This window comes from Chaetodon trifascialis, chromosome 21 (assembly GCF_039877785.1).
Source record: "Chaetodon trifascialis isolate fChaTrf1 chromosome 21, fChaTrf1.hap1, whole genome shotgun sequence".
Classification (NCBI taxonomy): Eukaryota; Metazoa; Chordata; class Actinopteri; order Chaetodontiformes; family Chaetodontidae; genus Chaetodon; species Chaetodon trifascialis.
Window position 1 is genome coordinate 7,327,171 of NC_092076.1, and position 13,919 is coordinate 7,341,089.

General features: G+C 41.8%; 2 protein-coding genes and 1 non-coding gene across 3 annotated transcripts; 1 reads left to right on the forward strand and 2 right to left on the reverse strand.

The window, feature by feature from the left end:
* Positions 1-1,296: 1,296 nt before the first annotated feature.
* Positions 1,297-5,748, reverse strand: rgrb (retinal G protein coupled receptor b). The gene is made up of 7 exons (XM_070990539.1): positions 5,294-5,748; positions 4,819-4,975; positions 3,962-4,083; positions 3,000-3,153; positions 2,713-2,830; positions 2,193-2,306; positions 1,297-1,755 (listed from the first exon to the last, which is right to left on the reverse strand). The coding sequence occupies exons 1-7, from the start codon at positions 5,367-5,369 to the stop codon at positions 1,615-1,617; spliced, it is 882 nt and encodes a 293-aa protein (XP_070846640.1). The 5' UTR covers positions 5,370-5,748; the 3' UTR covers positions 1,297-1,614.
* Positions 3,828-3,909, reverse strand: trnal-aag (transfer RNA leucine (anticodon AAG)). Its single transcript has one exon. It is a non-coding gene; the product is annotated as a tRNA-Leu (tRNA).
* A 3,719-nt stretch (positions 5,749-9,467) lies between the features above and the next one.
* lrit1b (leucine-rich repeat, immunoglobulin-like and transmembrane domains 1b) lies at positions 9,468-12,838 on the forward strand. Its single transcript, XM_070990495.1, has 4 exons — positions 9,468-9,729; positions 10,054-10,514; positions 10,706-11,011; positions 11,150-12,838. Exons 1-4 carry the CDS (start codon positions 9,608-9,610, stop codon positions 12,217-12,219), a joined length of 1,959 nt encoding a protein of 652 aa, XP_070846596.1. The 5' UTR covers positions 9,468-9,607; the 3' UTR covers positions 12,220-12,838.
* The last annotated feature ends 1,081 nt before the right edge of the window (positions 12,839-13,919 follow it).

Genomic DNA, 13,919 nt, shown 5'->3' on the forward strand with positions numbered 1-13,919 from the left:
TCTGATGCATGTATGTCCATCCTGTGAGAGGGATCCCACCATTTTTTTCCTTGTAGAAATGTTGTTTTGGCCAGTTTTTCCTTAATCCAAATTGAAGATCTACAGACAGAGGCTGTTATGCACTATATAGATTGTACAGCCCTCTGAGGCAAATTAGTAAATAAGTAAAATTTGCCTTGACTTGATCTGATGATGGCACTAGATGTTGGTCAGGGAAACACCAAAAAAGACGTCAATTCAGCCTGAGCTGAGGGGAACATGAATGTTTGTACCTAATTTCATCGCAATCCAACTGAGAGATCTTCATACTTAACACTCAAAACCACAAAAGCCAACCTCATGGTGGCACTAGAGAAAAAGTCAGATGATCATCAAAGTCAGTAAGGTTCATCCACTGGGAACCTTAAATGTCTGTACAAACTTTCATAGGAATCCCTCAAATAGCTGTTGAGATATTTCAGTTTCAAGTGGTGCAGCTTGCACTGTCAGTACGTAATTTATAGTTTCCCTGCAGCTTTCATGTGACAACACTGCAAGCAAAGAGTTAAAATACAATGTGTTGCGTCAACAGGACTTTATCAGGATGGCTGTGAAGCTGCGTGACTGTTGCTGCTCCGTTAAAACAGGCCACCGCTGACGGTGAGAGGATTTCACCTGAGGGGACGTCAGTCGTCTCGGAGGTTAGTGTGGCAGAGACTTTGTCTACTGGCTTATTTCTGGAGTGCATCCATTTATTAGCTCAGAGATCAGAGAGCTCTTGTCTGTTCCTCTCTGTGCCCACGCTGCCGCTGTAACACTTGTCGCAAATGTGGCTCGTGTTTAGAAAAGACAGAACGGCATGCGTGTAATCCAAAGAAATGGGAACAACGGAGAAAAGGCATTTAAATGCTGATATTATTAATGCGACTGCCACGACTAGTCGAATAATTTCTTATCTGTCCTTTAACCTACATTCCTAAGATTGGCTGGCTGAAGAAAATCTACCTCTTTATTTATCTATTTGCGCATTTAAATAGCATGCTACTTAGAAAAGTGAGTAAGTTCACCTCAGATGTTAACAATAGTATAATTGCATAATACAGTCTTAACACAGTGAATGCTTCCTTAGTGTATATATAGGAGTTACATCACATCAAATCGCCGTCCTAACAAAACACAGCTGATTAATCTGCTTAGTAAAGGCTTGAGACAGCCGTGTCGTGAGAGGGCATCTCTGGATGCTGGTCAGCAGGTGAAGTTAGGCTTCTCACCTAGAGCAGCACAGTAAACTTCAGGTAGAGGGAGGATACAGTAGAACAGCAGCAACCCAATGTGTTTATTGTAAGTGGCCTCACGCGGACGGAGGAGCAGTGCAGCTTAAATACAACTTGCTGTAGAAAGAATGCAATCATTTGAAAAAGATTAAATTTCCTGGATGAGACACTGAGGCAGCTCTGAATGTGGAGGCTGTCCTGAGTTTAAGATACTGTCCACATGTGAAAATGTTATGACTGTACACACTAAATGGCCAGACAATGTTTTGAACAACCAGTGAGGAGTTAGGAATGAGGAACCTATCATAAGAGCAAATGATGGTTTGGGATTTTTTTTTGCCAGAACGAGTTGAGCTTCCGTTCATTTTGACTTCTTAACAACCGGATCCACGATCTTCTGCCCGGTGAGGAAGTGCCACACGCCGCCGCGGTAGAACTCATTTCCAAATGAGTAGAGGAGAGCGTTGAAGATGGGATTTGTCTTTGCCAGAACTGGGAGCATCTGCGAGTAGGAACAAGTATTTCCATCATTTGTCAAGTACCTGATCTAAAGGACAGCTTTGGTTTATTTCAACGTGGGTCTCATTTTTGTAGTCTTGGTCATCATTTCTTCAGCTATGAAAACACTAGATTCAGCAAAGTAATTGCTGATAGGAACATGGTGGTTAAACTATTAGACAGGTTGTAAACAAGCCTACAGTTCAGCCGGATTATCACTTTATTTGGAGGCAAAACTGAAACTGAAAGGACCAGAAATGTTGAACATTGCACCAGCAGGCTGTGGAAGAGCACTATGTAGGTCGAAGTTGATGAAGACACGAACACGTTATGGAAACTGATGACAGTTTCTTCCATATAAACTACAAAAATAAGACCCAATTTCCAATAAACTAGAATTATCCTTTAAACTAAGTCAGCGAGGACTTAGTAAGAGCTCACCATCCTTAGCTTTGGAGACACGAGCTTCACGTTCTCGAAGCAGGCGTAGATACACATGAGGACGTAGGGGCCCCAGCACATCAGCATGACCCTCAAGGGCAAACTGGTGTTAAACTAGAAAGCAAAGATCATTGTGTCACTGTAGAAATCACACATGTAAAGCGGTGGATTTAGAACTTTGATGGTTTAGTGTTACCCATCTTCAGCTGGAAGTAAGAAAACAGCATTTCAGGTTTGTCTGTTACAGCTTGACAGGCTGCGCTGAAGTCAGTTATTCTACATGGTTTCTTTTAAAAGATAGAACTTTAGCGGACTGAGGAGGATGATGTGAAACGGTGAAGGGTGACATGTAAAAGTTTAGTCTGATAATGTGATTTGAGCTCATTATCTCGCAGCTTGTGAGGCCAAGTGAGCAGAAACGTCAACCTGCAGACACGCAGGGAACAAATTTCATGGAAGCGCAGACAAGAGCAGAGAGAGAGAGAGGTTATGCACTCTGGCACCATGTCTGCACATTTACCCTGTGGAGATGGATCTTCTTGAAGTGTTTGTGGATGGAGTTGTAACACGACAGCATGGTGACGGCTGGGAACATCAGGTAGAGCACCACCAGAGTGAGCATGTAGGTCATATAGTCCCTGGTGAAAGAAGACAAACAGGAAATAATACGTGATGCGGTAAATGTTTGCCAAAATGCTACAGATAGCTGTATTTCTTATACCGAGTGCAGATGTTTTGCTCAAATATCAACACAAATTGATGGTGATGCAACATCATTCTATCAGTCTTATGTTTGTTCAGCTCTACCTGTCCCCTCTGGTGTAGTCCAGCGTGCAGCAAGTCCTCATAGGCTCAAAGTCGTAGACGCCCCACCCCATGAGAGGAACTGCTGCCCAGAAGATGGAGAGAATCCAGATGATGCCGCTCATCGTCAGAGTGGTGCTCCAGAAGAGCTTCTGCCCTACAGAATAAAAGCATCGTCATTTGAGAAGACATTCGATTCCGATTTAAAGAGAATTAAACTTTAATTGTTTGTATTGTTAAAGTGAATGACGTACAGAAAGCAGGGGAAAAAATTCAGTTTGTCCCTGATGAATTATTTATAAACCCTCTAAAGAAACTCAATGAAATGTTTAAGCACTGAGAGTCAAACCATGAAGGTATCAGGACAGCTGCTGCTTTGTTCTTCCATACTTATCACTTAGTTTGTGTAATACTGTAAATGAGATGCGTTTATTGTAGTTTAACCAGAAACATTCAAGTAAAAATTTCAAACAAGCATCCTTACACCTGTATTAGTTTCCTTTTTGGCCACTGGGGGCAGCGCAACAACCTGTACATACAACACTGACATAATGTCGTCTTATAAAGCTGATATGATATAATAATATAAAATGAATGTGTTAGCAGCAGATTTATCTGGAGTCATGTTTTGTATCCATCAGATTAAATTAAGCCTAATGTTCAGTCACATTTTAGTTTCATTTCAGTCTCCAAAACCCCTGTGAAAAATCTCAAGCTCTTTAGCTGCTGCTCCTGTTTTTCAGGAAGTACTTATTTATAATTCAGAACATTTTGCTCCTGGTGCAGTACAGGTGATGTGTTGTACTCACACATAACATTACATAAGTGTTATGGCAGTGGTGGGATTCGAACCCACGCCCCCGAAGAGACTGGAGCCTTAATCCAGCGCCTTAGACCGCTCGGCCACACTACCTTACAAATACAACTCATTCACTTGTTCAGTACTTGTGGTATTTGGTACTCACTGGTGCAGTACTGGTGATATCTGTCCCAAGCGATGGCAGCCATGAAACTGATGGACGCCAGGACCGCGATCATCCCCTGAAAACCGTGAAAGGCACATCCATCTTGACCAAACGGCCAATATCTAGAAAGCACAACGAAACTTGAATCATACTCCAGCCTGAAGAAAGCTGCCTGTAACATTACAAACAGTGTTATCATACGCCAGCGTCTGGTTACGCTAATATTAGTAGTATTATAGTATTTGTAGGATTAGACTCCAGTGTGGGATTGTTTCCAGTAACTCCACAGCGCTCCAAAGTCCAAAGGTCCAGATTTATTGAATGCCTGCATGTATTTATGTTTTGAGATTTATTTATTAAAGAAAGCTGATGTAATTAAAAAAGACTAATATGATGACTTGCTTTGTTCAAAGTGACGATTTTTTTGAGTCATGAAATATGATGTCAGACATTCAAAGCTTCATTTGAAAACCTCAATTGAAGCGTAACATCCGGTACAATATGGTTCATTTTACTAAATAAATTTATGCTTCATACATTCACTCTACCAACACCATGCACACAGCATGGGAGAAATAAGGGGGGTCACAAGGGGCCCCATAGCAAGTTAATCCGGCCCTGCTGACACCGGGGTTGGGAACCACTGGATAAAATACAACAGAGGTTCAATTGATTGATTTAAATATTGCTAAATTTCAGTTCAGATCTTGTTAGTTAACCTAAAAAAACTCTAACTTTACACACAGAGCAAAGCTGATTATAGCTGATGATAAATACTTTTGTTGTTGTTGTTGATTGCTGAAAGAAATGTAGTACTGTGATATAGAAAGAGCCCGTGTTTGCCGTCTGTTTGATACCTGATATAACTGGCATACGCAGCTGTGAGTCCATTAATGTTCAAACTGAGGTCAGCCACGGCCAGATTGAACACAAAGAAGTTACTGGGATTCCGCATCTCCTTCACTGTGAGGAAAGACACGATGCTGATGGCGTTGAGGAAGAATCCCAGCAGGCCTGAAAGTGGGGGAAAAGACCAGAAATAGCCCTTTAAATCAATCTGAATTCATCAGCAGTCATAGGATACAGTCCACAAAGTCTGCAAACATCAAGTCCCTGAAACTTTTAAAATTGATGGTTTTTTAAATGGAGTTTTGTATTAGAAGTCAAGGGGAGTCTACAGGGATCTTTTCACTGGTGGTCTGCAAGCTTGCAACTCGGAAACTGCTAAAATCCCAAACAAAACAATAACTTTAGATGCTTTTATTCTGTAAACCAGTGTTTTCAGGGCGGACTGCCCCCTTTCACCCCGCGCGCTCGGCCCGCTCCACTTACCGCCAACAAGAAGCGCTGTGCCGAATGTAAACATGTCAAACTCCGTGAACCCCTCCGGTAATGTGTACGCTCCCATGTTCAAATGCACGAATTCAACTTTTGCACTACAAAACAAAACAAAAAGACGAGTCCTGCTCGCGTTGAGTAGCACACCGCCGCCTGCAGCGACACGACGCCTTATAAAGGCTCTTTCACGTGAAAACGCATAAAGGGACTAATCTTAATAAACCCCTTCAACAATCCCCCGAAGAATGTCCTAACGAGGAAGCCTCCTTCAAACCTCCTGCGAGCACAGGACGGCGAGAAGTTTGCAGCTGTCTGATGTGAAGTTTGTCGATTCAGGGCTGAGATGAGGGTTTAGTCAATGTGGGTGAATTTAGCAGGAAAGACGAACTTTTCCCTCAGCTCGTCTTCTGCACTCTGTTTGTGTCGCTGTGACTGATAAGAAAAGAGAGAGGAAACATGGGAAATGGTGTTTTTAAGCCAAGCTGAGCGGCACCGCAGATCAAATCACAGCAACTCTTAAATATGTTTAAAATAGCTTTAAGTGTTACTTTATTTCGTGAATGATGTCTCATTTTACTAATTGGCTGCAATAATATCACAACTGCTGCCATTAAAAATGTTTGCACTCCTAACATTGATGGTCTGACCCCTCCTCAGTTGCTCCTCCTGAGGTTTCCTCTATGTTTTTACCCTGTTAGAAGATTTTTCCTGATGTGAATCAAGCGTTTCAGGATAATTACAATAATAATGACAATAAACATTATTCGTGTGGCACTTTTCATACAAGACATGCAGCTCAAAGTGCTTTACAACAAAGACATCACACCCACCAAAGCAATGCTTCACATGAAAAAGACTAAAAATGAAATTGAGAATAAAATCCATTTGATAATAGTAATAAAGATTAAAATGCAGAGTAATGCATAAGATCAAGTAAAATGCATCATTTTCCCTGCGTATGTGCGAGGAAAAGTGCAAAGGTTTGAAGCCTGATTAAGGAAAGTCAAAGCTAGTTGAAGGCTAAACTGAACAGGATAATCTGAAGGATGGAGGGTCTCATATGACGTATAGATTATAAAGGTGATTTAAATCTGATTTAGCATAAAAAGACAGCTCAAGTTCAGGACACACTATTGTTGGACTGTCTGTTTTTGATGTTCTCCATGAAATATTGGTGAAACCTGCAAATTTGACTTTGAATTATGTGGTTTTCAACAAAGATTAAAGTTTAGTGATGATGTGTCGTAAAGGTGGCTTCTGGAGCAAGGGCCCTCATCCTCTCCATAACTCACTCATGCTGCAGCATCTTAAGTTAACTTTTAACAAGGAAATCAATGTCTCTGAACATCAATTTTAATCTTTTCATAACAATCTATAAGTTTAGGTTAAACGTTAAACTGATAAATTCCTAACCGGGCTCTTACAGGCCACATTGAAGTGTAAAATGTTAATTAAAAAGTCTGTGAAAGCACCAGGATCTTATTCATTTACTCTTGAACTGCTGACCAGAATAATGCTAAAAAACGAGGACAGCGGAAAAGTGACCTTTGGCTCCTGCAGCAGCCTGAACCTTTTAAAATGCAACATTTGGGCAGAGTCTGATTGCACCACTAATCTGTTCACAGATTACCACAAACTCATTAACTATGGAGTAATGATGTGTCCCAATGGACTTATAATAGCCTTTTCTCAAGCCGCCCATATTGTCCCATCCAGCTACAGGCCTCCTCATATATTCAGCAAAAAAAAGAGCTGCACTGTTGATGCTTATCGCTGCATCTGCTGCTCTGACACGTGTGGCTCAAATGTTGATGTTTTACAGATAAATTGACAATTCGGAGCATTTGAGTCGTATATCAGAATGTTTGTACAGAAAGTGTTTGTGCAGCGTGACGTCACGCAGGAACATACAGCGGCAGGACGCCAGTTTCACAACGCCAAAGATTCAATTTGTAGATTCAATCTGTTAATCTACTGCAGCTGAGTGTGATGAAGCAAGAGCTGATCTGGAACGTGGATTGATCAGCTGGTATCAATTGTGATCTTTGTTAGGGACGTTTAGTTTGTGTGTGCAATGAGCACTGAAATAATAAAAATATTATATTTTTGATTCTAATAAGTTTTAGTGCAACAAGATTTGCGAGATGAGGCCCTGTGCAACAGTTTCTACTCTTTCTGTGCTGTACACTGAGGGACAAAAGTCAGTACCATGAAGTTTTATTTTATAGAAGAAATCAGGGTGAATCTCAGCATCTCATTTAACCTCTTCATTAACATCATAAATCAAACCCACCACTGTCCTGAATAGCCGGTCTGTAATATTTATTCCAAAGTGCTCGCACCCTTGCGGTGGTTGCACATTAATGCATTGGCTAACAGTTAATTACGCCATCATAATCTGCTGGTTTTGCAATGAAACAAAGGTTGCAGTGTTGAAATTGCATTTGTACTGACAGACCCTGGAAATGAGCAGCAAAGATGAAAAACTGGAACCAGAGTTTTTGTTTATTCTTGTAAAAAGTGAAAACAGGAGACATGAAAAGTAATAAAGTACCTTTACTCAAGTACTGTACAATACAGTTTTCAGGTTGGGGAGACTTTCTACTTTTTCTTCACTGTCAACACTGTCAGGCCCGTCCTTCATTAGGAGAACATTTATTCTTGCAAATACTTTGTTTTAATAAACCTATTAAGGCATCTTTGAATGTAGGAGCTTGACACACCACATCTGTTTCTTCCCCACCCACTGAGGTCAGATGGGAGGGAGGGAGGGAGGGAGGGAGGGAGGGAGGCACAGGTTTGTCCCAGGTCCTGCCAATTTCTGTCAGGACAAACCTCCTAAAAGAAATAGAGCAAAGATGTTTTAATAAGAGCGAGAGACGGCCGGATTAAAGGATTTGAACTCCCGCCGGACAGCCGTGTCTTTAAACCTCTGCACCTGTGAAAACCCCTCAGAGAGAGACAACACGGCTGTCATCCACAAAGTGTGTCAGACACACACAAGGAGTATGAACGTGCAAGAAAATTAGAACAATATGATAATAGCAATAGTATGACAGTAAGATTAAAAATTGGAGATATTTCTCACATAATTCTTTTACTTTATGTGAGAAGAAGAATACTCTGTACTGCTATGGGCAGTGTAATAATACATTTATTTTCCTAATATATTTTTAATTAATAATCTGAATCTGCAAAGTGGCTAAAGCTTTAAAAATGTAGTGTAGTAACAAGTACAATATTTGCCTCTGAATTGCAGTGGAGGAGTAGTATAAAGTAGCATCAAGTGGAAATACTCAAGTAAAGTGCAAGTACCTCAAAATTAAACCTGAGCACAGTGCTTGTGTAAATGCATGCAGTTATATTCTACCACTGATGTTTATATGATCTGCAGAAGTCCAAACTGGGTCAAGTGAGTTTATGTTCTCCTTGTAAATCATAAACATAAAAGATGGAGATAATCTCCAACAGTTTTTGAAAAAGGTTATTGATTTGTTATTTAAACCCTGCGATCGACTGATGGCCTCACATGGCTTTGTCAAAGGTCAGTTATCTGGTTTGAAGTTTGGGTCTAATAACAAGAAGGTGAGTAACATACAGTGAATACAGATAGTGACTCTACACTGCCATCTAGTGGCCATGTGCTGCTTAAGTCCTCGCCATCATGCAAACTACAGTCTATCAGGATATTAAACATTTCACAGACTGTGTTTAAAAATACCACAATTTAAAGACCATCAAACACAACAAGAGAATAAGTTCATTGAATATAACTGTAGGACATCAATGTGCTTCCCTGTTAGAGTAAAACAAACAGTTCACAGCATTAAAAATGAAAGATACATCATAACAGTGAAAGAATTCTTCATATTAAAATCTATCTACACGAGGTTGTTTTGAATGTTTCAGATGTTCATGGTTAATAACAATATATATGTAGATTTCAGGCCTCTGCTGTGTAGACCTGCAACCTACGCTTCATTTAGGTGCTGTACACTTTGCTGTGTCCAGAATTAACCGTCCAATCAACTACTGCAAAGTATTTCCCTGAGAATAAAAGTGAAAACTGTGCAGCCTATCAGCATCCAGGAAGCAATGGCCTAATCGTGTGAATGAAAATAACCCAAGTCCTTCACTAATCCCTGCCTATCCTTTTTATCTGAGGATTCAGACCAGTCAGAGCAGTATGGAGCTGTGAGCCGGCACACCACCACGATGCATCCGATGCCCCGTTAGGCTGAGCCGTAGCGCCTGTTTTCTTTCATTGTAGTTTAGCTGCATAGCGTTTAGTAGCTTGCAGGAGAAAAAATGAGTCGATATTTTACTGCTGCTTTTTGTTTGGCTTTAGTTTTTCTTCCGCTGCTGTGCAGTTCATGTCCTGCACAGTGCAGCTGCTTCTTCCACAAATTAAGTGATGGATCTAAAGCAAGGTAAATATGGCAGTTATTAAATACTCTTGTTTCAGTTTTGAATGTTTCTTTTCTTGCATGAAGAATTGATTTTCACTGCAGCTTTCCTCTGTTCAGTCACTCCGTATAGTGGAGGATTAACTTGGAGTTGCCCTTTAATCTCCTTTGCTTGTTACTGAACAATAGGTTACTACGTTGGTCAAATAAACTCTGAACGGCAGAAAATATATTTTGTTTGTTTAAAAATCCACTTCTACAAACCCTTACAATTTGAAAGAAGTTTTGCTATTGCTCCTCTTAAATGTCACATTATGAATAAAGTTTTTATTATTTTATTTCTTGCAGGAGTGTACTCTGCAATGATCCAGAGATCACTGTGGTTCCTCCAAATTTTCCCACTGACACATCGAAGCTGCGTATTGAAAAGACTGCAATCACGCGGATTTCAACCGACAACTTTCACTACCTCAACAACCTGGAGTTTCTGTGGATGTCTTTCAATTCACTGAACTCACTGAATGCTGACAGTTTCCGGGGTCTTTACAACCTGGATGAGCTCAGGCTGGATGGCAACGCCCTCAACTCCTTCCCCTGGGAGTCTCTGACTGATATGCCAAACCTGAGGCTCCTTGACTTGCACAACAACAAGATCTCCACCATCCCTGCAGAGGCCACTGTGTACATAAAGAATATCACCTATCTGGACTTATCCAGCAACAGTCTGACAACCGTTCCTGCTGACGTTCTCACAATGTGGCTGAGTGTGAAGCCATCCCAGGACTCTGATTCCTCCAAACTAATTCTCGGTGAGGATCAAGCTGTGGATGTGCATGACGACCACTTCTTTGACACCAGAAGGTCTTAAAGCTGAATTAGGGATTAGTCTAATTATAGTTATTGTGTGTCAAGTTGTCAGACTAATTCTAGTTATTTTAAAAGCCGCACAGTGTTGATGAACTGGATGTTGGTAACAGTAAATGCTTGGTTTCCTCTGCAGGTCTCCATGATAACCCGTGGCTGTGCGACTGCCGGCTTTACGATTTGGTCCAGTTTCAGAAATCCCCATCATCATCTGTGGCTCTCATCGACACCAGGCTGAGGTGCGCTGATCCAGAGAGCTTGTCTGGGGTTCTTTTCACTGAAGCGGAGCTGCAGAGGTGCCAGGGCCCTCGGGTGCACACGGCCGTGGCTCGTGTTCGAAGCTCACTGGGCAACAATGTTCTGCTGCGCTGCGGCACAGTTGGAGTCCCCATCCCCGAGCTGTCCTGGAGCCGGGCTGATGGAAAGAAAATGAACGGCACTGGTGAGTTCTGCTGCACTAATTCCAGATGTGCTTGAATTGGAACAGCATCTATTTCTATCCCAGTGTCAATGAGATTAAAGTTATTCTTTTTGTGCCAATCTGCTTAACTCTGTGGATGCCTGCTTCTTTGTTTTTCAGTCCAGGAAGAGATTTCAAAGGAGGGCATCATTTGGTCGATTCTGAGCGTGCCTGCAGTCTCCTACCGAGATTCTGGGAAATATGTGTGCAAAGCAACCAACTTTGTGGGCACTGCAGACGCCATCATCTCTTTGGTGATCACAGATTCCTTTCGGTCAGAGGAGGCAGGTGGTGGTGTTTCTAAGAGAGCCAGAGGGAAGAAACCTGGTGGCATTGGAAGAGCGGCATACCAGGAGAAACTTATCGCCAGATATGTTCCTCCACCAACCACCACTGCCGCCCAGCCCATCATCAAACCTCTCAATGGCAAAGGCGTGACTGGGAAGTATGAGATTGAGAGCTACAGCATCTCTGACGATGCTTCTCAGGGACGAGGCAAAGCGTCAGACTCCCAGCAGGCGGTGGAGGTGGAGCGGGATGCTCTGAGTAACTTGGCTGCCAACGCCTCATCCTTACAGCAAGCTCCGGAGAAAAGGGTGGTGCGTTCGGTGAAGGTGATCGGTGACACCGACCACACCGTCTCTCTGAACTGGCGAGCCCCTACAGCCACAAACACCACAGAATTCAGTGTCCTGTATGCCGTATTTGGTGAGAGAGACATGCGTCGGATCAATGTAGGTGCTGGAAGGAACCGGATCACCATTGAGGGCCTTGTGCCAAAGACAAAGTACATTGCTTGTGTTTGCGTCAAAGGCCTGATCCCAAAAAAGGAGCAGTGTGTAATCTTCTCAACAGATGAAGCAGCCAGTGCCAGTGGCACTCAGAAGCTCATTAATGTGGTGGTGATAACGGTGGCGTGCGTGATTGCTGTCCCCCTGACACTGATTGTGTGCTGCGGGGCGCTAAAGAAGCGCTGCCAAAAGCTGCTAGGGCGGCAGCCCAAGGACATGCAGGACTCGTACGTCACGTTTGAGACCCTTGGCCCTGCGGCTAAAGCTAAAGGGATGGAGGGCGAGTATCTGACCAGGCTAAATCCTGACGAATCCAACAGGCTGCTTTCAGCGAGGTCCAGTGTTGACTCAGAGGCCACGGCTAGGACTGAGGGGCCACCTAACGAGTACTTCTGCTAAAACCAAATGTATGCCACAACCTCCAGAGGATGCACTTTGTTTTCTAACAGCCTGTGATGTGAATAGATAAACTCTTGTGCTCAGAGACTGAAAAGACTCGCCTGATCCTCTTCTGGGGGTCTTCAGAGGACACTGACAGCTCTGTCAGCACTGGATGTATGACCTTGTTTTACAGCCTTGTGGGAATAAAAACCACCATTCATTTGGTGGACAGCAAAAAAGGGAAAATATACACAGTGACATGGTTTCAATATTTACATGTGGTGTAAATGTGTAAAATTAACTTTTTTTAAAAAAAATTCATTGTGCACTTGGTGATGTTTTGCAGAGGAAAATGTCTGGAAATATTGCCCTAAACTGTCTAAAACCCAATCAATTTTATTTTATTATTTCATTTATTTTATTTTTTCCTGCACTGTGTTCAACTCTTTATTGAAAATATTTAGAGAAAGGAGTTATTAGTCCATTTTGTATGTCAGTATGATGTTAACGTGCCAGGTTTACTGTTGGGTCTAAAACCTAAAATACAACACATTTTATAATCTGTAAATACTTGTGTCCTGATATATATGTGTATGTATGAATGTACTGTATAAAAATAAATATTTTTTTATATTTATATGCTTTCATGTTGTTTTCTTACATCTCAGAATATTGATTTTTGAGTAGATCAGTACTCGTCTTCACTCAAGCAGAAATTAGCCTGTTTTGTGCATTGAAAACGTAACACTGCTAGTCTGCTAGTAGCTAATCTGAGCCTGAACAGGTAGCATTTAGCTAATAGCCTAGTGTTGGGTAACACCTGCTTGAAGTTGTAGGTGGGTGAGCTGGATCAAGATAAATTAGGCCATATGTTAGTTCTGTTTTCTTTAAATCACAATTTTGAGTGTTAGTGAAGAGCTTTTTCCTAAAACACTGAGTTTTCATTATTAGCTATGCAAGCAACTTCCCGTTAGCATCGTTGTTGTGACCATGTTAACATGCTAACATTAGCATTTAGTTCAAAGTGCTGAAGCACAGCCTCAGCACACAGCAGCTAGCGTCTTTCTTTTGCCTTGTTAAAACAGAAAGTGGAGCACAAATAACATCAGTGCTGTCTGAGAAAGATCTCAGATTTAATACGATTCAGTCTCAACTCAGAGATCCCAGAATATCTACAGATGTGTGGACTAATTCACCTACAAAAGCTGCTAAAAATGCTAAATCAAGTTCAGGGAAGTTTGTTTTGTCTCTTATGCATCTCGTGTCTTGGTGGATGATGAAACTAAAGCCACTAAAAGTTTATTAAGGTAATTTCGTCTATATCTCTGATTAAAAACTTATATGATAATTGGGAGATTATAACAGAGCGAGAGATGAATTTCTTTGACTGTTAAACTGGGACGTACGTCCATAAACACCTTGGACATTAAAGGAAAATGTCTGTTTAAGACTGAAACTCCAGTGCTGTAGATGCTGTCTGTTTTCACACTTTATTTATATACTGATTCTGCCTTTAACAACCTGTGAGACAACCAGTGTTCAGATTATTGAGGTCAGATTACAGTCCTCTCCAGACATCTGTCTCTCTGCAGCCCGCCCTCTCTGTGCTGCTAAGCCCGACCGACTCCGGCCCACTTACTGCAGATGGGCCTCCTGTCATGTCAATGCCTGTGCTTCAGAGGAGGACAAATAGATTAAACTGGATCGATGCAAATCAG